At 45.1% G+C, this 24,891-nt stretch overlaps 1 protein-coding gene across 1 annotated transcript in view; it reads left to right on the forward strand.

The window, feature by feature from the left end:
- LOC310846447 (serine/threonine-protein kinase TNNI3K) overlaps positions 1–24,547 on the forward strand; it is a 151,975-nt gene extending 127,428 nt beyond the window's left edge. Inside the window, exons 23-26 of the mRNA XM_083742986.1 lie at positions 2,356–2,415; positions 4,890–5,059; positions 20,815–20,894; positions 23,658–24,547. Of these exons, the coding sequence (XP_083599112.1) occupies positions 2,356–2,415; positions 4,890–5,059; positions 20,815–20,894; positions 23,658–23,734 (387 nt within the window). The 3' untranslated portion in view covers positions 23,735–24,547. The remainder of the gene's footprint in view (positions 1–2,355; positions 2,416–4,889; positions 5,060–20,814; positions 20,895–23,657) is intronic.
- The last annotated feature ends 344 nt before the right edge of the window (positions 24,548–24,891 follow it).

Consider the following 24,891-nt stretch of genomic DNA (forward strand, 5'->3'; position numbering starts at 1 on the left):
ATTCCCTGGAAACCACCGACTTTCACACAGCTTTCAATTACAATGTGGTTTAATTAAATTGGCATCAATTCTTCCACATAGAACAGCCTTCAAAGTCAGGGAATTCATCTTGCAAAGTGGGAGCTTAATTTGTATTGATTTTGATTAGAGTTTAAAATCATTGGGCCTCTACTATCCTCACAGCCAAATTAGCCTCTCATTAAAAGCCAAAGTAGACTCGATGGCGACTGTGGGCAAAGCACTTGCCTGTGTAAGTGTCCCATGAATCACCATCAGGTATAAATGCATTTAACACTTGAGTCGGTTTGTGTTTAGAGGAGGTAGCGTGCCACTGCTAGCTACCTTGTCCAGGCCATCAGCTCTGCACACAGATAAGCTGACTCGTGCGTTAAGTACATTTACACATGGTAAGGCATTTGAGGAATGTTTAACATAGGCATGCACCATCCTCCCTGTTTTCGGCCCAATATGACTTTGAAAACAGTTGTTCTGACCATGTCCTGCCTTGCTTTCATAGCCTTCCATGCTCCCCTAAGACATGGCTGAGGGAGACATACAGCGGGGGGAGGGGGGGCTGTAACCTTCCAAATGAATTTTGGTTGCAGTTCTCGCCACCCCTGATCTTGGGCCATGCTAGCTGGGACTGAAGGTAGTTTGAGTCCAACAACATCTGGAGGTCCCCATCCCTGACAGAGAGGTTGCTTGACTCAGGGACGAACCTTCAGCATCTCCTCACATGCCTTCCCAGCTTGAGGACAAGGCCTAAATACCACCTGTACCTTGAATCTCCCATTAAAGACCTACTGAGTATTTAGCTACGAGCTTAATGTAGAGCCAATGCTTCAAAGCTTTTCTAGGAAGAGAGACTTTCACTGGCATATTTGTTATGGGAGTAGGATGGCAGCAAAGGAGATCATCACAAAACCCAGGAAGTTACTGCATTTATTTACATTTGGCGTCACATTTGGATCCCTTAATTTTTTCTTCCTCATATGCCAAATGGGAACAGTATAGCCAGGGAAAAGGATTATTGATTTTGTGGGTCATTTTATATTATTTTAATAACTATTAGGTTAGGATTTTTTTTTCTGCTGGTGGCAGTAAGCAAATTTTCCTTTCCTAAGAATCAGCAGCACTTTGCTTTAAATTTGTTAATCAGGTGTCTTATTAAATTGTTGACTTAAACAAGCAATACATAATGAACACAGGCATTGTATCTTGTTAGCATTTCCACAGCTCATTTAACACCAAGAGAAGAAAAAGCATACTTTCTTTCAGAATTATAATGCACTTTATGATGCTAATCTGTATCATTGGTACATCACTTAATCTTGCTAATGCTGAAGGGTTCCTTGGCAGGGTTAGAAGGCAATTGATAGCTCATTCAGCCAGTGGACAGCTTGAACTTTGCACAAAATGTGGATAAAACTTATTAAAATGATCTATTTTGTTTTTCTTAAAGCGTTTGGCTGAGTGAAATGACTCTGTTCTCGGTAACAAAGGTTTTCAATTACCTCTGAAGGGCTTGGAATAGTTTGGATAAGGCCTCTAGGCAAAGAGAAATGAAACAATGCTATCACTCTCCAGTCAAAATGTGAAAGGCTAGCTCTCTGATAGTTTACCTCGCAGCAGCAGGCACAAGAAGCAGTCAATACAATTACAGCTGTGCTGTGTGAGCTTACAGTATAGAATAAATATCAGTTCTCTGTAAGTGTCTTACTTAGTTACCTAGTATATATGTTAATCCTTGACACAGAGTAATATCTTCAGAGCATACCACGCATGAAGGAGGGCATGATGTGGTTAACTGAATCATCATAGCAAGCAGACTGAGCAATGCACCTAAAAGGGACAAAAAAAGGGTACAAGTACATATATCTGTATACACACACACATATCTTGGCCCTGACTTTTTAATATTGTTATTCATGACAAAATTGTAATTAAGCAGTGAACCCATCACTTTTCAAAGAATTACACTTGTTTAAAAGTCAGGTGTTGATGCAGTCTACAGGGTTGGAAAACAATTGTGATTCTTCCATTTTTGTTTTCATTTATAAGAAACACATTTATCACCCTGTCTAATTTGGCCCTTAAATTAGTCTGTGTTTTTATAAGCATCATACATGCTGCTTAAGTTGTTACAAGTGATAGCTTCACTTTAGGGGGGTGGGTTGAGGTGCTGGATCCCTAAACCTTGAAGCTGTAATTTAAGTTAACTTGCCTTAGGATCCAAGCCAGTACCTTTTAGAAATTGGAAGTGTATGGCTGGAAGTGGTTTTTTTTTTCTCTATCTTCACCAAAACAGACTTTTCTTTGTACTTATATTGTTGTTCTGTCCTTATATATTTGCAGGGAAGGCCTGAATTTTCTGAAGTGGTCTCCAAATTAGAAGAGTGCCTGTGCAATATTGAGGTAATGGCAGAACATTCACAGTTGGTAAGCAACATGAATGCATGGTTCTGAGCGAGTGTGATGATGGCTGGGCTGGTTGCTCACAGAAGGAACTCCAGAAATATTGCAAGATATGGTGCCTGGCATTCTCAAGCTGATGTGCTCCGCTGCGATCTTAGCTATGAGATAGGAAGGAGATGCAGGAAACGAATGCCATTTAAATATTGAAGGAACAGAGACATCACACCATAAAAAATAGAGCCTAAAGTTAGAAGTCCTCATTCGTCTCCATTCATAGAAACAAGCAATGAGAGTTAAAGGTGGCATGGGGGAAACATCATTGGTCCCAAGGTATGAATTGAAGGCACACAAGATGCCCATCTTGCAGGTGAGGGTCTGGACAGTGCCTGGAAGAAGGGCAGCTGGGGAACCACATGAACTCAGGCTGGGGTTCCATGATGGAAGAAAAGTGGGCTATATATGTATAAATAAATACAATTCCCATACTGTGCACAATCATATATATCTTTGTTCCCACGTCTGCTATTTAACTTCCCCTCCCCCAGCCCCTCCCCTGCCACCCACCCACCACTGAAATTTCATGTAATGTCTAATTCAGCCCTTTGTATGTGAAATTTTGAGTGTGCACTTCATAAGCTACAATGTCTACCTTTGGCTCCCTGGAGAAAACGGTTGCTTGTCTGTTTCCCATTTTGCCATAAAGAGAAACAATGCAGAAAACAGGTATCTGGAACCATGTTTCACTTGTCCTGCAGCATCTCTAAACCAGAGCAACCAGCTCCTATCCATGGTGTCACAAAATGGGTCAAACTACCACCCTTACACTACTTGCTTTAGTTTTGCATTTTCTTCTTCTAAACTTTACAAACTGAAATGGTGCAAAGGGTAAATGTCTGCATTGATGTTATAGGGTTATTGGCAATTAGGACATGCAAGAAAAGTTTTGTAAGAGCTGAGCCTCCAGATCATACCAAAGGTCCTTGCTAAATGAGCTTACTCAACATAATGTGATTAGCAGAAGTTAATTAGCGCAAGCAAGATCAACTTTTCCTGCTTACAAGGGCTTACAGTCTAGCATTTGGGTTTAGCATACAACATCCTAATGCCTTTGCTTTCAGCATATTTTTTCAGATCAGAATGTGAATGAATCCGAATATTACTGAACTAGTTTTATTAGCTTTCATGAGGAGCCTCATATCATGTGGTTGATGGCTGTACAATGGCCACAGATCATCCTATGTGATCTAGGGCTTCTCACTTCACCTTAGTGGCCAGGGATGATACTGCAGCAACTTCCATGACACTCACCATTAAGAAACAAGCTCTGAAGCATCCTTGAAATCCTGTCCTGGTGATGTCTAATGCCAAATGCAAGGAATTACATTCTGAACTTGAGAGGGTCCCCTTCCCATAAGAACATTAATGTGGCATTGTGTATTATTTCAAAATGTGGTAAGCCCCAAGTGCACCACTGGTTTGGGCAAGGACTGTGGTTAAAGAAAAATCATGCCCAAAGGTTCACTGCTCTCCAATGCTCTAAGTTTTCACATGTCCAAGGGCTGTACCCTGCAGTTTAAAAACAAATTCTGGGGCTTCTTCCTGCCAATCCTTTCCTTGCTTTGAGTCCTGTGGCTTCATCCCTCAGAAAAGGTAAATTTCACAGTGTTGAAGGGAGAAAATACCAGATCAAGTATTTTCTAAAGCAATCAGCTGAGTCAGTGGAACTTAACTTCAGTCTATGGCTAAAAAAAAATATCCCAGTCCTTTTGGCTTTCAACTGAGAGGAGAGCTGATGAAATAGACGACATGCTTGATCTTGGCAACCAGGGCTGCACATGTGGGGAAAGTTCCCCATTTCCTTTCCCCTCCTATCAAAGCATATCACCACTCTTGAGCCAAAGGGTCAGAGCAGTGACTCCCATCATCTATTTCATTTTTCAAGCTCCAGCTACAGCATGATACATTGTGTGTAGGTGGAAGTGCCTCTAAGAAAGTGTGTGTGTACATGTGTGTTTTGTTTTGTTGACAGCCTGAAGCAGTATATCACAAGTAACTGTGCTGTCTCAGAGGAGACTTAGCTAACTCCTGTGATACATAGTCAGCAGTTTATATGAGATTAAATCTGGGGTGTGTGGTGGGTCCGGGGAGGCTGCCATCTTCCAGTGGGGTTGGAGGATAGTTGAAGGGTCTCTCTTTGGCCAACCCTTGGAACAGCATATACATGCGAGAGTACATGTTCAGTCCCCTGAACAGAAAACATAACAGAATGCTTTGTACAGGCGACAATGATTAGCATCCTCTTGGCAACAATTTCTGAAACCTAACATGTTGAGAGCAGTAGAAATAGCTGGGGACTGGAGCAAAGTTACTTGTGAGATACTGCATATGGTGAGTTCTGCTGCTGTCAGCTTTTCTGGCAAGATTTCACAGTTCTCATAAGCGGGTATTGACAGTGTTCTCTCTGTTAATTCCAGCTGATGTCACCAGCCTCTAGCAACAGCAGTGGTTCTCTTTCTCCTTCCTCTTCCTCGGATTGCCTGGTCGCTCGAGGATGCCCTGGGCGCAGCCATGTTGCTGCTTTACGAAGCCGTTTTGAGCTGGAATATGCCTTGAATGCAAGAACTTATGCTGTCTGGTCACAAAGGTAAGAATGCAAATGGAAGGAAGGAAGGAAGGAAGGAAGGAAGGAAGGAAGGAAGGAAGGAAGGAAGGATCCTTCCTTGGCCATGGGATTCTAAGAGTTGCCTGGTACTTAAATAATCGGCTGTTTGGACAACTACTAGCACCTAGTAGAAATGTCACCTGAAAGCAACACAGAAAGAAAATTAGTCTCTTTATTTCTTGGAGGAGACAAAACACAATCTGTGTGCTTCAGCATCTTAAGTGTCACTCTGGCAACACAATCTACAACAGCACTAGAAAAATGTGTAGTTGATTATTTCCCGAACTTAGTTCTAAAAGTCCTGGTAAAATGGTTTGTAAGGTTTTCAGAAGTATAATGGATCTTTGGGGTTGGGGAGCCCCAAAGGGTTGGACCCGAAAAACAGCTTAGTGAAGAATGAGAATGTTCAGTAGGCACCAAATGCTGCATAAGTATTAGAGGGAAGGAAAAAGAAAACCAGGGGAAATGGAATGGAGTGGCAGGAAACCCAAATAGCAGTACTCCATACAAATAGCAATACTCCACACTCCTTTGGTTAAATGTTCCACTTGCACCCTTCCAATGCTCACCAGTTAAAAGAAAAAACAAAAAAAAAATCCTTCCAGTAGCACCTTAAAGACCAACTAAGTTAGTTCTTGGTATGAGCTTTCGTGTGCATGCACACTTCTTCAGATACACTGAAACAGAAGTTTCCAGACCCTTCTATATAGTGAGAAGGTGGGGAGGGGTATTACTCAGAAGGGTGGTGGGAATGGGTGATTGGCAGATAGCTGTGATGAGCCTGTTATCACAGCTACTGTTAACACGTGCGTGCACACGAAAGCTCATACCAAGAACTGACTTAGTTGGTCTTTAAGGTGCTACTGGAAGGAATTTTTTTTGTTTTGACTATGGGAGACCAACACGGCTACCTATCTGTAACAGTTAAAAGAAAGATCAACAAGAGTGAGCTGGAAACAAGCAGGTTATGGAAATGTTAGAAGGATCTTATACCACATTCCTCCTTTGTGCTGCAGCATATAATAGATTTGCATGAAAAGAATGAGCGAGTGACACATTTAGGTTACACTATAGATACCCAAGAGGGTGAGAAAAGTAGTTATCACAGCAGCCTCCCTGCTACTGTAATTTAATGTTCATCTCAGTGCGCCACCCAAGCTCATTAGCTTGCTGAAATGGGTTCCTGTATAACCCAAAGGGTTACAGAACAGTTTCCCCCCTCAAATTCTGTGCAATACAAATTAACTAACTCCAGTCCTATAAATAGAACATTAAAAGAGTCGCCCACAGGCAAAATGTAAAGTAAAATGAAGATGGTTTCTGCAGATTCAGTGTTTTTTTCAATTATACAACACACTGGGATGATTAATGACCTAGCTTTCTAATGACAATAGTTTCTTGAGGCTTCAATTTTTTAAAACATACAAATCGAGAGAGGGATTCTGTGCTATGTGCTAACATCCATTGCAGTGCATTTTTTCCACACCCTCCACACCCATTTTAGCTACCCAAAGTAGCAAGGTACACACACATCTACTTTTGCCTTCTCACCTACACACAAAGTTAAGGAGGCATGAAATTACCTGCTCAATGCTTGCCTTGTAAATGCAGTCCTTTCTGTTCATAACGCTACAGTGTTCCAAAGAATGCTGTGGGAACTTAAGCTGGGGATGAAAGCTTGGCTCAGAATCTAGAGAGAGAGCAGCTTTTGGTGTGTGCAAGACCTTTCGGCATGCACATAATGGCAGCTAGTGACCATTGGAAAGGCAGAGAGGCCAGGAGCCAATGACAGGTAGAGCCAATGTATTTCAAGATTTGCACACCCAGGTTTTTCAACCTCCAACAATTCTTCACGCAGTCATAGGCTGCTTTTGGTCTAAATGTTCCCTCTTCACACTAGTCTCCTTTGTAAGGAAACTCAGAATGACTGGGCCTAACAGGTTGTAGCATTCCCTCCCCAGAGAGGCGTGCCTGGCATCTTCATTATGCAGTTTCTGCTGTAGGCAGAAGAAACACCTCTGACACATGAGATATAGAGGCAATTCCCCATTTGCACAGGTTGTGTGTGTGTTCTGAGTCATTGTGTGCGTCAGCAGTCAAATGTCAGCCCATTCCACCCCTTCCAGGACCGAAAACTATGTGTGCGTCAGAAGTCGTGTGTCAATCGGGCATGTTCAGAATGGTCCCACCCTATTCTTGCGACTGTCAATTGTTTTAAACTGTATTTTAATACTGTATTAAAAAAAAATGTAATCTATCTTAGGACCTTACGCTGAAAGGTGGGTAATAATTTAAACAGCAACAACAATAATTAGGAGAAGCAGTTGCTCATGGAGCAACAGGATAATTCACTGAGCTGATTCGGTTTTGCTTAAGCAGGAAATTTCAGAACCGGGCTTTTATATCCTCTTGCTGATGACTAAAGTGGGAAGGAATTGGGGGGGCATGTTTGGAGACCTAAACAGGGGTTAAACAAGGCTTCATTTCACCTGAGTCAGAAACCCAGTTTGGCACCTCCTCCACATGCATTTGTGTGTGTGTGCGCGCACACACACACAGGCTGGCACCCCTCTGGAGGCTTCACCTGGGGCTTCACCCTGGCTAGCTGCTCCATAGCTATTGCTCTGCCTAAAACATTTTGTCTTTTTTAACATATCTAGAAGAATGAAATTTGCATCATAAGAACACAGGATCAGCCCTGCTGGATCAGGCCCATCTAGTCCAGTACCCAGTTCTCATTGTTGCTCACCAGATGCCCCTGCGGACAAGCAGAACCTGAGCATCATAGAAGGAACTAGTATCCTAGGCCGAATGCCTCTGGCAGTGGAGGGAGAACACAGCCATTCTGGCTAGTAGCTACTGATAGCCTTGTCCTCCATGAATTTGCCTACTCCTCTCTTAAAGCCATCCAAACTGGGGGCCATTATCCCTACCTTGTGTGAGAGCGAATTCCATAGTTTAGCTTCACACTGTGTGAATAAGTGCTTTCCTTTGTCCTGAATCTTGTAGCCTTTTTCTGCTTCATTACATGGCATGGCCCTAATATTATGAGTGAGGGAGGGCAAACTTTTCTCTCTCTACTTTCTCCACACCTTCCATGGTTGTATACACCTCTTATTCACCTTTTCTCTAAGCTAAAAAGTTGTAATCTCTTAGGGGATCTGCACTCTGCATCCAAAGGTGGAGAGACAGGCTTTCCGCAGGCTGTCTGCCCTTTGCTGACAGTGGCCAGTCATAGTATGCAGTCATGCTAAATGTTTAACTTCCTGTCACTTGGATAACCGATTGAGTTGCCCTTTTGGTTTCATGGTTTTATGTGCGAGCAGGGATAGATTAATGAGCTCCACCACAGAAAAATATTTGAGAAGTAAGTGAAGCTGATGACACGTTACTTTACAGTTTAGCGGAATTCAACAAATCTGATTCTATTATCCTGTCAAGTTCCGCAAAAGAGACCTTGAAAGCATAAAAAAGAAGAAAAGAGAGAGAATCTTTAATCGAACCCAGAAGCTATGAATGCAGCTATGGAGTTCAGCTGTGTTAGCTGGTGACAGACCTTTGTTTTCTTCCCCATCTTGTGAAGTAAATAATATCCCCAAAGACTAATTAAGTTTCTGCAAAGTCCTGTGTTAGTAACACAGCTCCTTTCTGCTCTTTGAGAAAAGCGTGTCAGTGTCCTGGAATCATGGCTAATTTTTTTTTATAAAAAAAATACATATATATTTTCAAAAGACTCTTCAAGGTTTATGCAAGCAAATTCACTGAAGGCAGACCAAGTGGAGGGAGGGGGGGATCTGTTTTCAAAAGCACAGAACTCAAGTCAGGTTATTATTTTTTCCCTAGGACATTTAAAAACCAACAGCCACTTTTTAACCCAACTGAGTATCAGCTTTGTTCTGATAGATGTAGCCTTGCATGAATGCCTTGAAGTGTTTGGGCACAGTCACGGATCTCTTGTGTATCTGAACACTGAACTCAACCAACTCTTTGTGTAATTGGGAAGAGAAAAGTAACTTGAGATAGTGTCACTTAATAACACACACACACACACACACACAAACGCAGTTCAAAAGTTTCATTCCCCCACCCTCCATGGCTGCCACCACTGACCCAGCTCTGGAATGGTAAGTGAGAGAGCTCCAAATTCAACTACTGTCTGTGGTGGCATGACCTTAACCTTATTGTTACTCCATGAATCAGGGGGTGGGGAACCTGTGGTCCGCTGGATGTTCCTGGACCACACAAATCCCATCATCCTTGAACACTGGCCATACTTAGTGGGGCTGCTGGGAGCAACATCTAGAGAACCACAGGTTCCCTATCCCTGCCATGAATGAATGAGTGGGCCTCCTTACCTTAAGGCACACCCTTTTCATATAACCCCCTAACCAGTTAGATCAGTAGTAGGGGACCCTGCTCTTTGTTTCTTCCACCACCACCTGAGGTGAGCACTTGAGATGCCTAGAGGCAGGTGAGCAGTTGAGCTTCCAGGATTGTGGAATGCTTTCCTGAGGGAAGGCTTGCATCACCTCCATTAGTGGTCCACCATTCCATATCCCACACTATCCCTCAAGGTCCCATGGGTTTTGAGGAGCAGATGTTCAGTGGGTGCAGGGAGCTGCGGAGGGAAGGGTGAGGCTGGAGAAACTCCATTCTGCAAACATGCATGGTAGTGTTTGGCCCCTCTGGCTTGCCATACCAGGATTTGTCCGTGTTAGCCCTTGGGCACAGTGAGTTGCTTAGTCTGCTGTGAGCAGCGTGGGCTTGCAGCGTGGCTTTTCCCTCCATAACCTTTCATATTTAAGTTGTGTTTGCTACATGTATCCTCCGTGTGGCCTTCTGTTCCACTCACAGAGTTAAAATTAGGATCCAAGTAATGGATTGTATAGTAATTGCTTTCAGAGGAGCTTGCAAGCAAGGATTATGACCTTAGTCACTGCTGAAACTTGGCATAGTGGTTAATCAAAGGCACCCAATTGCTAGAAAGGTCTGAAAAGGGCCTGTTCTACATCTTTCCCTCAAAAATAAGTGCATGAAACCTTTTCCCAGGGCCATGGTTCCATGACTTGCTTTCTCTACAGTTTTTATAGCCTTGCCGTGTTCCTTCTTACACAACTTTTTAACCTGGCAAAAGAATCTCGAGCTCATAATTCTTTGATTAGCTCTCAGCTATCATGCTGCACATACGCAGGAACATCAGCCTCTTTCACAGAGTATCCATGTTGCACAGCCTGTCTGATAAAACCTTTGCAGTCTGCTGTTATGCTCCTAAGTGCTCAGCAAGACTTTTTTTTCTGGGTAGCCCAGTTTCCTCTTAATTTTAATTATTGCAAAAGTACCAAGCATTGTTGATCTAAAAGAAGAACAACCCTGCCATCTTTCAGACCTTAAGCAAATGTGAGGGGGACGGGGGGGGGGGCGGAATCAAGAAGGCCACAGCAGAGAAGTTGTCCCAGATTTGCACTGATGCTCTCTTTGAAATTGCACGGCACATATACCTCTCCGCCGGCAGCCTCATGCAATAATACAGCAGGCTCGCTAATCATCTTGCTGCTGCTGGTTTTTTTTTTTTTTTTTCAAGCCTTGGAGCCATGGCCAGTGGCTCAGTGCTAATGAGAGGAATCTGGGTATGATCTTTGCATCCTCCACAGGTGTGTCTCTGAGACAGAGCGCAACAGGCACACAGGTGAAGGGAGCTGCACTCCCCCCCCCTCCAGCCCAACACACAGATTATCCTATGGCTTTACAAGGACAGGAGACAGGAGGGATGTTTCTGAGCACAAGATTGAGAGAGAGAGAGACTTAAAAATGCTGCATGAAGGTCTTTAATGAACCATGAGAAGCCAATAACCACTGAAAGGCAGTGGGGCTCGAGAGCACCAAGAAGCTTGTCTAGCAGCGGGGAGACTAGTCTGCAGCCGCTCAGCTTTAGGGGCTGCCGCCTGCACTTTCAACAAGCCAGACTCCAAATGAGGCAGCTGTTCCAAGCAGGTATAAATAAAAGATGTGGTGTTCCTATGGGAACCTTTGGCATATTGGATTACCTATTCCCCAGCTAGAGTTCCCTTTCAGTTAAGTTTCTGTGCGAAAATCCTACACTTCAGGGTGTGCTTTTAAGAGACGGATTGTGGAGTTGTTTATTTCTGACTGTATATTCGTGGCCCTGATAATCTTTCTGCCCTTGGAAGTACCCATTTGGTTATGGGGCCCAGAGCTGCAAAGCTGACCATTCCCCAGGCCTCCTAAGCAAGCTGTGTAAAGTCAGGAAGGCAATATTTATCCCACACGGAAAGATGAAAATAAAAGTGAATTGCTGCCACAGGGAATCTGGAATGCCTGCCACCTGGTTCTCACCTTTAATAAGGAGGGAAACGTCAAAAGTCAGCCATCTACATGGTTATAACTCTTTGTCCATCTATCTCAGTACTGCCTACTTGGACTTGCAGCAGCTCTCCAGAATCTCTGGCAAATACATTCCACATCACAGGTACCTAATCTTCCCAGAAGTGGGCTTCCTACATGTGGTTTCTTGGTCACACTACAGGAAGACAAAGTGATGGCATACAGGAAGCAGTACATCTATAAACACACATGTTCATATTCCTTAAATCTTCATGATAACTGCCAGAATGTCTTCCTGGCAAGCCACTCATATCAGGATTCCCATTGCATATTTACTGGGTTGGATCCAGACATTGCTTTCCAGGGCTAGAATGGACGCATCCACAGGAGGCTTCTGATCCAGTGGTGGGTGGAGATCTCGCCAATAGCGGAGGAAGTGATTTTTGAGGATTCCCCCTCAGCTCTCTGGAACAGTGTGAGAGGGGGCGGGGAAAGCATTAAAAGTTGCTTCTACACTTCCACTAGCAGGAAAGTCCTGAGTGGAGCTCTTAATACAGGATGCTCCCACCAGTGGTAGCCAAGCCTGAGCCCAACCATTTTTAAGGCACTTGGGCTGTGGAAATGTGTCAGCTGTGGGTGAAACCACAGAGCCTAGGACTTGCTGATCAGAAGATCGGTGGTTCGAATCCCCACAACGGGGTGAGCTCCTGTCCCTGCTCCTGCCAACCTAGCAGTTCAAAAGCATGTCAAAGTGCAAGTAGATAAATAGGTACCGCTCCGGCGGGAAGGTAAACGGTGTTTCCGTGCGCTGCTCTGGTTCGCCAGAAGCAGCTTAGTCATGCTGGCCACATGACCCGGAAGCTGTACGCCGGCTCCCTTGGCCAGTAAAGCGAGATGAGCGCCGCAACCCCAGAGTCGGTCACGACTGGACCTAATGGTCAGGGGTCCCTTTACCTTTACCTATATTTTACATACATACACACACACACACAAAAGTAAGTGAGGTAGAAGCACCAAGCAGCTGCTGATGTTTCTTCTTTCCCCCATATCTCACTGGCTCTTGGACAACACTCTGAATAAATTAGCAGAATCCCAAACCAATCAGGTCAGTCTGGAGTTCTCAAACATCCATATTAAGATTACAAGAGAAGCCAGCATGGCTTGATGCTCTGAGTTCTGAGCACATACCAGTTTCCCACCTTCTGATGTAGCAGAATTTGTTGAACAAATTATTTGCATGCATTTCCTTGGATGGCACTCCTGTAGGAAAAAATCCAGTATATTTGCCCTAACAAAAATGAAGATCTTTTTCTTTTTTTTTAAGTATCACAGACATGTTTGTCTTCTACGTTGTCAGGGAACTGCCATCGGAGGGACAGGTGGTGGACAGGCTCCAGGAGAATAGGAGAGAATCTGCAGCAGAGGAAGGAACCAGCAGGGGGAGTGCAGGAGTCACAGCGGAGGGGAGGCTCTGGGATACTTCTAGTGAGAACAGCGAAGAGGTAACAAAACCCCCATTAGGAACTCCCACCCTTCGCCGGAAACTGTCACGCAGAGAGTCACGAAGGCGCATGTCCGTCAAACAGCTTTTATGTTGGCGTAAATTCCGTAGACGCCCACTGTCAGATTCTACCAGCGACTGACGGAGTCATGCTTTGGGGGCTCCGTTAGTGCCTCGGTTTGGATGACCAGCCAAACCCCAGAGGGATCAAGCTTTTACGCACAAGCAGCTCACTATCCCATCATAGCAATCTGACAGTCTTTGAAAGCAGCTTGTGCAAGCAGAGGGCATCATGAGCGAACCAGCCGGAACCGGAGGAGCTGGAGCAGGTCCAAGCCTGGAAGAAAGGTACAGGGCGTTGGAGGTCCAGCTGGCGCTGCAAACGGCGAGGCTCGAGGAGAGGAGGGCTCAAGATGCGGATAAAGGGAAAACCACCCCACTTGCCAGACGGGTGCCTGGATTGGTGCAGAAATTTGGGGGGGATCCCAGGAACTATCAAGCCTTTAGGACAGAGATGCAATATGCTCTCAATCTACTGTTTGATGACTTCCCCGATGAGAACTCTAGAGTGGCGTACGTGATTGGCCATCTAGAGGGAGGGGCGAAGGACTGGGTTCGGCCCCTGATGGCAGCCAATAATGAAATCTTAAAGGACACTATGAAGTTTTTTCGCGCCATGGACTTGATGTTTTCCAGCGAGATCGAGCAGGGGGTGGTGCGCAGACAGTTAATGGCGTGTAAACAGGGGAGCCGATCAGTACGTGAGTACTGGACTGAGTTCACCATGCTGATTCATAGACTAGGGTGGGACCTTGCTAGTGAACCTATTCAAATGCTGTTTGAAGAAGGTCTCTCTCCGGCAGTGAAAGATGAACTTTCCCGGGCGCCTAGGGCGGAGTCTATGGATCAGCTGACTAAATCAGCGCTGTCCATAGGAGCACGCCAGGAGGCTAGAGCTATGGAAAAGCGGGAAGGAAAGGGGGAACGTTGGAAGGACTTCCGCATTCCAGAGATTCCGGAGCAGCCTTTCCCGCCAGCAGAGCCGATGGAACTTGGAACAGCGCGCGCGCGCGCAGTTTCAAACACCAGTGAAGGGCGGAAGAAGGAGGGAAAGAGCGGCAAGAGATGCTATCTCTGCCAACAGCCAGGTCACTTTGCCAGAGTCTGTCCGCAAAGGAAGGAATGGCAAGGGATGGCGGGAACTGTTGGGGGGAAGGAGGAAGAAGAAATCACGGAGCAAGTAAAAGCCAACGCCTGGTTGCCAACATCAGGGCACAGCAGCCAGGCCAGGGAGTAGTGAATGTGCCCACGCCGGAACCTCCAAGACCAGCGCTTGTGATAGAGGTGTTGCTGGAACTGGCAAACGGACACCCACTGAAGATAAAAGCGCTATTGGATTCAGGTAGCTCATGTAATTTCATGAGTAAGGAGTTTGCAGCTGAACACCAGATACAGACTATCCCATTAAGTAAGCCTTTGCAGGTTACCACGATTGATGGGAGGGAGCTGTTGGGAGGAGAAGTGAACCAACAAACTGTACCAATGATAATGAGGGTGGCAAGACACACAGAACTGATAGCGTTTAACGTAGCCACCTTGGGAGGAGCTCCTATTATCTTGGGAATGAGCTGGCTGGCACTACACGATCCGCTAGTAGGCTGGCATCAGAGAGTGGTTTCCTTTGGATCAGCACATTGCCTAGAACACTGCAAGGAGGGAGAGGCTCAGGCAGGGGCCAGGGCCACTCTAGCAGGGATGGAAGTGATGGACAAGGGGAGGGTGCCACCACAATACGCTGACTTGATTGACGTATTCAGCGAAAAAGAAGCAGATAAACTGCCCCCGCACAGACCCTTTGACTGTCAAATTAACTTACTCCCAGGAGCACAATTGCCAGTGGGCAAGCTGTATGCAATGTCAGACAGTGAGATGCAGGAGTTAAGGGAGTTCATTGACAAGAACCTCAAGCGAGGTTTCATCAGAGAGTCACGAGCGGTGGGGGGCAGCCCAGTGTTCTTTGTGGACAAAAAAAACACGGGCAGGCCCAGGCTTGTATGTGATTTCAGGGCCCTAAATGCAGTGTCAGAACCAGTGACTTTCCCTATGCCTAGAATTGATGACATTCTAACACGGGTGAGAAAAGGGAAAATTTTTACCAAGCTGGACCTTAGGGGGGCATATAACTTGATACGTGTGAGAAAGGGGGATGAGTGGAAGACCACTATGTTCACCCCCTTGGGGGCTTTTGAGTACCGGGTTATGCCTTTCGGATTACAAGCGGGCTCCGCCTGCTTTCAATCATTCATGAATCACGTCCTGGGGCCACTGCTCTACAAGAACTGCGTAGCGTTCTTAGATGACGTCCTGGTGTACTCAGAGAATGAGGAGCAGCATGTGCGAGATGTAAGAGAGGTACTGAGCAAGCTGCGAGAAAACCGGCTGTGGGTGAAACTGGAGAAGTGTCAGTTTCATACCAGGGAGGTGGAATTCCTGGGGTACCGGTTGTCTGACAAGGGATTGGCCATGGATCCCAGCAAGGTTCAAGCGGTACTGGAATGGAAAACACCAAAGACCAAGAAGGACGTGCAAAGGTTCCTGGGCTTCGGAAACTTCTATAGGAAGTTCATCAAAAACTTTGCCCATTTAACAGCGCCCATCACGGATTGTCTTAGTAGCAAAAAGAAATTTGTTTGGACGGAAGAAGCGCAGCGGGCGTTCGAACGTTTAAAGCAGGCGTTTGCGTCGGAAGAGCAACTTTTGCACGTGGATCTACAACAACCAATGAGAGTAGAGACTGACGCGTCAGACCGAGCGGTGGGGGCCGTTCTTCTCCAGCCGGGAAAAGATACGTCTGAATGGAGACCGTGTGCATTCTTCTCGCGGAAGTTGAACAAATCCGAGAGGAACTACACAGTATACGACCGAGAACTGCTCGCCATTCATGAAGCATTCCGGAAATGGCGGCACTTGCTGATTGGGGCGCAGCACAAGGTTCAAGTCCGAACTGACCACAAAAATCTGGAATACTGGAGAACAGCCCGAGTGCTGAACCAGAGACAAGTGCGATGGGCCCAGGAGTTCTCCAAATTCCACTTTGAGATTCGTTACGTGCCCGGCTCCGAGAACGTGAGGGCGGACGCTCTTTCCAGGAAACCTGAGTACTTAGAGGGGGAGGGAGCGCCTGAGGCAAGGCATGTAATCCCTGAAGACCGCTGGGTGTGTGGGGCGGCATTGGTGGGGCAGAGGGAACTGATAGAGGGTACTGAGAACGATGAATACGCCCAAGAGAAACTCAGAGAGCTCAGGAGGACAGAGGAGAACACAGGGGGGTTTGAAGAAAAGAACGGGGCATTGTATTACAAAGGGGCACTGTACATACCCGATGGGGAACTGAGGGGCAGAGTACTCAAGCAGTTGCATGACAGCCCCACAGCGGGACATTTTGGACAGCACAAAACCATGTGGTTGGTTACCAGGGAGTTTTGGTGGCCCAAGGTGAGGGAGGACGTACGGGAATATGTCAGGGGTTGCGACAGGTGCCAGCGAGCGAAAGGAGAGAGGGTGGCGCCAGCGGGGCTATTACAACCCTTACCCACGCCAGAAAGGCCATGGGAGGCAGTATCCATAGATTTTATGACGGACCTGCCAAAATCCAAAGGCAAAACAGCTGTCATGGTGGTGGTAGATCTATTAACCAAGATGTGTCATTTTATAGCTTGTTCACATGCGGTCACAGCGGAGGAAACCGCCAAGTTGTTTGTAGAACATATTTTTAGGTTGCATGGCGCCCCCTTGAGGGTTTTGAGCGACAGAGGGAAACAATTTACTTCCAGGTTCTGGAGGAAACTTATGAGCTTACTGCACGTAGAACTCAATTTCTCAACTGCCCGGCACCCAGAAACAAATGGGCAAGCGGAAAGGGCAAACGGGATTTTACAACAATACCTGAGGTGTTATGTAAAAGACAGAGAAAATGATTGGGTGGATAAGTTACCTCTAGCAGAATTTGCCTACAACAACGCGGAGAACGTGTCCACAGGGATGAGTCCCTTTCTGGCAAATTATGGGTGTCACCCCCGGGCATTCCCAGGAGAGGGAGGGGAGAGGTGGAGCGTGCCGGCGGCGGAATATTTTTTTGAAGAGATGGAAGCGATCCACCGTCAGCTTCAACTTAACTTAGAGAAAGCCAAGGAAGAATATAAGAAGCAAGCAGACAGAAATAGGAGGGAAGGTGAAACTATAAGGGTGGGAGACCGGGTGTGGTTATCCACCCAAGGACTACCGTTCAAGGGCGGGAGTAAGAAATTGAGACCCAAAAGATTGGGACCCTTTGAGGTCATACAGCAGGTCAACCCAGTAGCATTCAAACTCAGGCTGCCCAGTCACATGAAATTACACCCAGTATTTCACAGGTCATTACTGTCGCCGTACCGAGAGGGACGTGAGTGGGGGGAGCGTGAGAGAGAGGCCACCCAAACGCCCGTGATAGAAGAGAGAGAGCGTGACATGAACGTGGCAGGAATCATTGATTCCAGGTGGAAGGGGAATCAGGTGGAATATCTGGTAGAATGGGAGGGGGAAGTAGAGTCGGAAAACACTTGGGTACCAGCAGAGGTAGTCAATGACGAGGTCTTAATAGAAACATTTCATCAGCGTTTCCCAAGAAAACCGCAACCCGTAGCACGATTTAGAAGGGAACACTTTGGGACCACCGATGAGGAAGGAGAGTTTGAAGGGTTCCCAGAGTCAGGGGTGGGTGAGGAAGCCGACTCCGACGAAGAAGAGGAAGACGGGGAGAGAGACGGTACGCCGTGGCTAGAAGTGTTTGAATCCTCGGATGACGAGGAGAGTTCCTTCAGGGGCTTTCCGCCCTCACCGCCAGTGGGAGAGGAGGCGGGAGGGGGTGAAGGGGGCCCTGGGGGGGAGGTGGATGTCAGGGAACTGCCATCGGAGGGACAGGTGGTGGACAGGCTCCAGGAGAATAGGAGAGAATCTGCAGCAGAGGAAGGAACCAGCAGGGGGAGTGCAGGAGTCACAGCGGAGGGGAGGCTCTGGGATACTTCTAGTGAGAACAGCGAAGAGGTAACAAAACCCCCATTAGGAACTCCCACCCTTCGCCGGAAACTGTCACGCAGAGAGTCACGAAGGCGCATGTCCGTCAAACAGCTTTTATGTTGGTGTAAATTCCGTAGACGCCCACTGTCAGATTCTACCAGCGACTGACGGAGTCATGCTTTGGGGGCTCCGTTAGTGCCTCGGTTTGGATGACCAGCCAAACCCCAGAGGGATCAAGCTTTTACGCACAAGCAGCTCACTATCCCATCATATACGTGTTATGATTGAATGTGTGAATGCTTCTTTCTGTCTTTTTACCTGGCATTTGCCTGCCTTTGCCTGCCTTGATATAATAGATGCATCTGGAAGCTGTACACCTTAGTCATTTTCTCCATTCTTCCCAGTTTATCAGCACTCTAAGCTGGCAGTTCAAACAGTGTTGCTAAATGGTGCCCCTGCAAAGCAATAGCCTGACCCAGAAATCATGAAGTGTTTGTGTGTATAGAGTTTGAGGCAATGTCTTATATCTGACAGCCACGTTGACTAATATTAATGCTGGGTTGATGGTGAGCTCTGCGTTTAACCTTGGCCCCCATTAGATTTTGTTGCTTGAGCACGGTTTAGGAACCATACATTAGTTTTCATTTAGGTAAATGTGGAGCTGGATTAGTGACAGAGACACTCCACATAGCATGAATGAATAAATGGATTGAATTAGGCTAATAAATGAAGAAGCCATTTCAATTCAGCAGGGACCCTGCAGCTCTAACAATGTGGATTTCCTCTTCCACTAGCCACAGAGTAGAGTTGCAGGTTATACATTACATGGATAGGGAGCAACTCGTGTCTCAAATTGCATTGTATGGGCATTTGGTTTCAGGGTTATAAATAGGACTGGGATTAAAGCAGAATGCCTTCTCTGAACAATCATAGTATTAAGAATCATGCATTGCAGTGTGATGAATGTTCCATCTGTGCAAACATATCAGCTTGCCGGATGAAAGAATCCCCTCTCCCTGCATGCTTTTCTAGGGCTCTCCCAACCCTCCCCCCATAACCAAATGAGGGGGGGCATGTGGTGAGGAGAGGAGAAGGTTCCATTGCGCAAGTGGAAACCCTTGCACAGGGTTTTCCCTGGCAGGGTTCAGTAGGCAAATCCTACCCATGCTATACAGGAAGCCCACAATTTATGCACATTTAACATGTGCACATTCAGCTTTACCACTGGGGGGGGGGGGAATTAGAAAGATGCGGTGGAAAGCAGCTAGTGTCCAGGAAAAAAGACTTTGGCAATCCCACCCACCATTGCACCCAATGTGTTTTGGCTTTAGGCATGATCCCAGGAACGTAACCCCCATGTAAGTTGAGGGCTTACTATATTTCGGAACACTCTGCTTTGAAATAGCGATCCATTTGTTGGTGAATGTTGCTAGCTAGTTAAATGGCTTTTGTGGCCAGAATTTAAAGAAGAGTGTCTTTGAGCTTCTCCTGCTCAAAACCACAGTCTGCCACGCAATGTGGCAAGTAGATTTTTGCTGTTTTAAACAGGTTTCAATCCATCTATTCATCAATCAATCAATCAATCAATCAATCAATCCTACTGAGTGCACACAAAACATCAGACTTGCCCGAACTGGCTCCTTGGATCCAATTAATAACCCCTACTTTAATTCTCAGCATTGTCACCGCTCTCCAGATAGCTAGATGGACAGACAGACAGACAGTATTGCAAACTGTAATTCGAGTATAATATTCTAACCAAGGTAAATATAGGGATGGTTGAAAGTGTTGAGACGTTTATGAAGGCAACATGGTCAGTTTTCCATAGCAACTGCTTTGATGAGACTTGGAGGGGAGTATTATGAAGGAGGAAATGTCATTGTATTGGGGCAATGATACCACGTAAAGGGGGGAAAAGGCACATTTTAGCAAGACTATATAGGTGCTATTAGAGTCTGCTAAAATGAGAGGAAAGGGGGAAAATATCAACACTGCAAATCCATACAGGCTCCACAGTTACAGGTATATTTACTGGCAGCAAGTCCTATGTGTACTTCCAGGAAGGTACATTTAGGAACAAAGCTTCAGTTTTTTCACTGGGGAAAGGGAAAAAAAATCTGCCAAACCAATATATAAATTTCTTACCTGCCATCAGTTAGAAATTGCCCTTATCAAAATCACCAAGGAAGGTACATTGCTGGGAATAATCCTTTCAGCTTGTCCTTTCAGCCACAACTTGACAACAAATTCTTTGAAGCTCTTGTTTTTTGAAAGAACCTCAGATAACTGCATACCTTACCATGAACAAGTAGAGACATATTGTTATGAATCCTCTGGATATTAATGTGCAGTTTGAGGCGTTATTTCACACTCTCTGGGCGTACTCAGTATCTGCTAGCCCATCATTTGAGAACAGCTGGTACAGGCAGTCTTTATCTGATTGCTTCCAAGGATAAAGGAACATATTTTCAGTGAGCGACATTTGGATTTGCGTCTGAAGGGTGATGTTCTCTTTCACAAAGCAATTAACATGCATGAACCTGATAGTACTGGGGTAGATACATTATTTATGGTATATTGGAATTGTCACCTAGAATTGTTCTTCAGGTTGAAAGCATTGTAGAACAAAACTCAAAACTCTGAGAAGAAGTTGTTCTGGAAATGTATTCCTTCTCCATCCATGTTATTTTTCTTCCTGTGCAATTGCTTCTTCTAAAAAGCCGGTTGTGTTTTCCGCTGGTGTTTTTTTTAAAGGATGTTGTTTCTGTAGAAAAGCTCTAATATTACAAAGATAACATATTCAGTCATCTATAATGAAGACATCCTGTCGATTTTACAGCACTGGACAGCACCCTTCTCAAGGTCTTTCTCTGGAAGAAATGAGGAGAAATTTCCAGTACCCGCCTATTGACCGAAATGGTAAGAGGTCCCTCAGATGTAACAAAGATAAGTTCGATTTATGGGCTAATCCATTTTCTTTGGGATGAAACTGGCTGGCACACACACACAAATTGGAAGTACACTGAAAATAGCAAACCGTCAGCTTCAGTAAAAAGATCTGGAAATGTTTCTATTACAGATTGTAGAAACCAGGCATGTGACAAGTTTCCCCAAGACTCGGGAAAAACTTTAACTACACCTTAGACCCTCCAGGGAGATTGTTGTGATTCCTGCCACCACTGGAGAGCCATTTCACACTGAAGAAGTTTTAACTGTGCCTCTAAACTGTGAAATGTGAACACAATGAGCATGTCTACAAACATAGGTGTCATTTAGGTACACTTGTGGGAAGCTCTGACTGGTTGCAATTCTTTGTCAAGTGTTCACTGTAAGACCGGTTTGAGAGAGCCTTTGGCAAAGTGTCCTTGGCAGGCCCCTTGGGTGTCCCCTTCATGGTTCAGCGGCAAACTTGCCTTGTAGCCCACAGAGTATCAGGTTTTTCCTCTTAACTAAGGAGTGGAAGCCTCCCACGATCTGTCATTTTATTTTTCCTATGATACCTGGGCATAGCAAAGCATTGTGGGGCAAGCAGAATAATGGTCAGAACAAAAATGTGATTCTTTTTAAAAATAAATAAATAAATCCATTTATCACGAGTCTTCAACACTAGTTTTCATTCCTTTGTGCTGTTGTGCTCTTTTGTTATACCCTAGTGCTAAATGTTGCAGCCTTTTAGGGCAGGTGCCAAATTATAGTACTATAGGGACTGTCCTGATGTTAGAATTGAGTCCCGCTGCCCTCCACAAACTTTTAAAAGTATACTTTATTTCTCCTAACCTTTTGGCCTTTGTACATAATATCTCCATATAATATGGGGGACCACTGGGGGCGCATCAGAAGATGGCTGACAATAACATCTCTCCGACCCACACGAGGTAAATTGGAGGCTGTGATGGGAGTAAATAGCCTCCCTACCCCCCCAGGATTGTGGTGGGGGACTGCCCTTGCCTGCTGTGCCCTATACCACCCCCGAATTTGTGGGGATGGGGCACTAGGCACAATGCCCTCCTGTGGGATTTTGGCGTTCCTGGACGCCGTCTCTGATCCACGCCACTAGCTGCAAGAACTTCAAAAGAAACAATTTGGATGAAGTGAATGCACATATTTCAAGGAAGAAGGGGGAGTAAAGACTGCTAACAGAAGAGATCTCTGATAAAACAAGACGAGTCGGAGGAACAAGTATAAATCATGAGAAGATACGCCAAGACTCCGTATGGCAAAGGGACTGATGGGGGAGGGGAAAAAACTTTCCTTTCTTTCCCTTATGTGATTAAACAAGAATCCCTCCCCCTCACAAGTCAGAAATGTCGTTTTAAGGACTTAAGCTGTGGATTTAAGGCTGTGTGGAGATAAACTTTCGAACCAAAGCATGTTTTAAGAAGAGCGTGGAATGTATAAGGGCTTTGGAATGATGCAGTTAAAAATTCCGTCACCATATTGGGAAGTTCTGTCGGAGGACTTAAGTCTGAGAGGAGAAATAGAGAAATAGAGGTGTTTTTATATTGTGGGCGAAACTCCTCAGTGGGGCTTAAGAACGACAGTTCTGTAATTAATGATGGAAAGAGCGCTGTTATCTATGAAGGCGATGGTATATGGAAACCATCTCGATTTGAGGATTGGAAGAACAGAAAAATTCACACAGGATTATTATTGGTGTTTATCGGCTTAAGGAGACTATCAGAAGAGATCATAAAGAAAAAAGAGAAAATATATGAACAAGATGTGATGTGGAAACAGCAAGATAAGACTGGATAGAATTATGAACTTTGTTTGGACTGATTTGGACATTAACGCAGTGGCAAGAAGATGATCAGAATCCCCCTTCGGATCTTGAAATATGGGTTCCCTCAACAAAATTTAAAATTCGGCTTTGTAATTCGGAATTTATGTGATGTGATTTGATTTGATTGGCCGGTTAATAAAAATTATTTTATATATATATATATACATATATCTCCATATAATATTACCCTGATGTTTAGAAAGACAGGCTGCAACCCTGTACACTCTTTCCAGGGGGTGGGGTGGATAGTCCCGTTAAACTCCAATGGGTTTACTTCTAAGCAGGCATGCATAGGATTGCACTGTTAATGACTAGGCAAGGATGACAAATATTATAGCAGAAGAATAATAGTAGCAATCACATTTGACCAGTGGCCCAGATGGTAAAGGAATAATAATAGTCCTTAATAGACAACCTGGTACTTGCAATAGCAGCTATTGTCATGATAATTGCCCAGGATTAAGGGCATAATTATTTCTGGCAGGCTGCTTATTGTTGACTGTTGGATCTCCCATTCAAGGTCAAAATAGGTATATTTAAAAATCAAATAGAAATGTGACAGTGTATTTAAATACCTTGGTTCCCATTTTGTGTCGGCCACCAGTTTAAATGGCTATTGTGACTACACTGCATTTGAATGGCCTGCGTATCTGTATTTCATATTTCGCCTCCTAGCATTTTCCTTCAGAGAATGGCATTAAACTTGGGCATTTCAGGTAGCAAAGAGATTTGCCCGAAACACAATTTCCTGTGCATTGCTTATTTAGTTAGCGAAAACATCCTTTTATACCTTCATAAATACAGAGGCCTGTTGGAAGCGGAGAGGGGAGGGAGAAGGGTTTGCTGGGCTGAATGGCGTTTGTGACTCGCTCACCTGAGCTACTCTTCACCTTCCACAGGTTACGTGTCGGATCCCATGAGTACGATGCGATTTCATTCCTGCAGCAACAGCGGCAGCTTTGAAGACAGTGCCTGATAGCAGGAACCATCTACTTGCCGAGAGTTTCTCAATGAAGCAACAGCAACAATTCTTCCTGGTGTCAACACAGCTCCCAGTCATCATATGTTACATCAAAGAGCCCCACGTTGGCTTGCTTATTTACTGATAGCTAATGCTTCCATCATAAATTGTTCTTCAACCATTCTCTTTCTGTGCCAGCAATTTATAGGCAGTGTGGGGGGAAAATAAATCTGTCAAAGTTTGGGGTTGTACCAAGCTTGCCCTTGGGATATACTGCATCCATGCCAGGGAACAAAATCAGAGACTGGAATATTTTTTATTCATTACCCATGAGTTGGGAAGGAAAGGTAATTGTTACACTGTGGGAGGTCCCAATTTGGGGGCTTCCCACGGTGTGACAATTACCTTGCCTTTCTCACCTCAAGCTTAATGGAGAAAATAGATTGCTCAGCATCATGTCCCGTGGGATAACCTCCTCTCCTCTTTCAGCTGCAAGTTCCTGGATCTCATCTTTGTTGAAGCCTAGGCTAGTGGTTCCAGCATGCTGTATGGTCCTACTCTATCTAATGTTGTTTATATCTTCCAGGGCTTCTTGGCTTGATGCACCACAAAGCACCCAACTAACTCAGTGAGAAGTTCATTTACAGATATGTTGTGGATGTCTTGGAGTCATACTGGAATGCAGTGTAGTTTAAAGTTGTGTTATTCAATTTAATCAGCTGATTGTGGCTGTTCTGTTTAAAGTTGCCAGTTTAACACATTATGTTAATCCTCTCTTGAATGTTCATTTGAGTTTTGCATAGCTCAACAATAAAACAATTGTGTAAATGAGGACAGAGTTCTTTATTCCCTTGCCCACCTCAGGGCACTAGAGAGAGCCAAAGTTGCGATTGTATAGATTTAATCAGACAGATGATTAATTCTCTTTGGATTGAGCCACACATTGAGCCTCTGCATAAAGTTCAAAATGTACAGAGCCTACCTTGCATGTGCAGCCTTCAGAAGAAGTGAGAAGGCAGTCAGACCAAAGCTGGTAAAGAGCTTCCCATCTTTCAGTGTGATTTTATTTACTTCCTGTTTCCAAGCTCCCACGAGCTGCTTCCTCTGACACTATGCTGCTCATGTGAGTAGGCCACTCAAGTAAATGTGCAATAAAGCTGCAAAGAAGGTAG

Source organism: Podarcis gaigeae (assembly GCF_964106915.1).
Source record: "Podarcis gaigeae genome assembly, chromosome: 6".
In the NCBI taxonomy this organism is placed as follows: Eukaryota; Metazoa; Chordata; class Lepidosauria; order Squamata; family Lacertidae; genus Podarcis; species Podarcis gaigeae.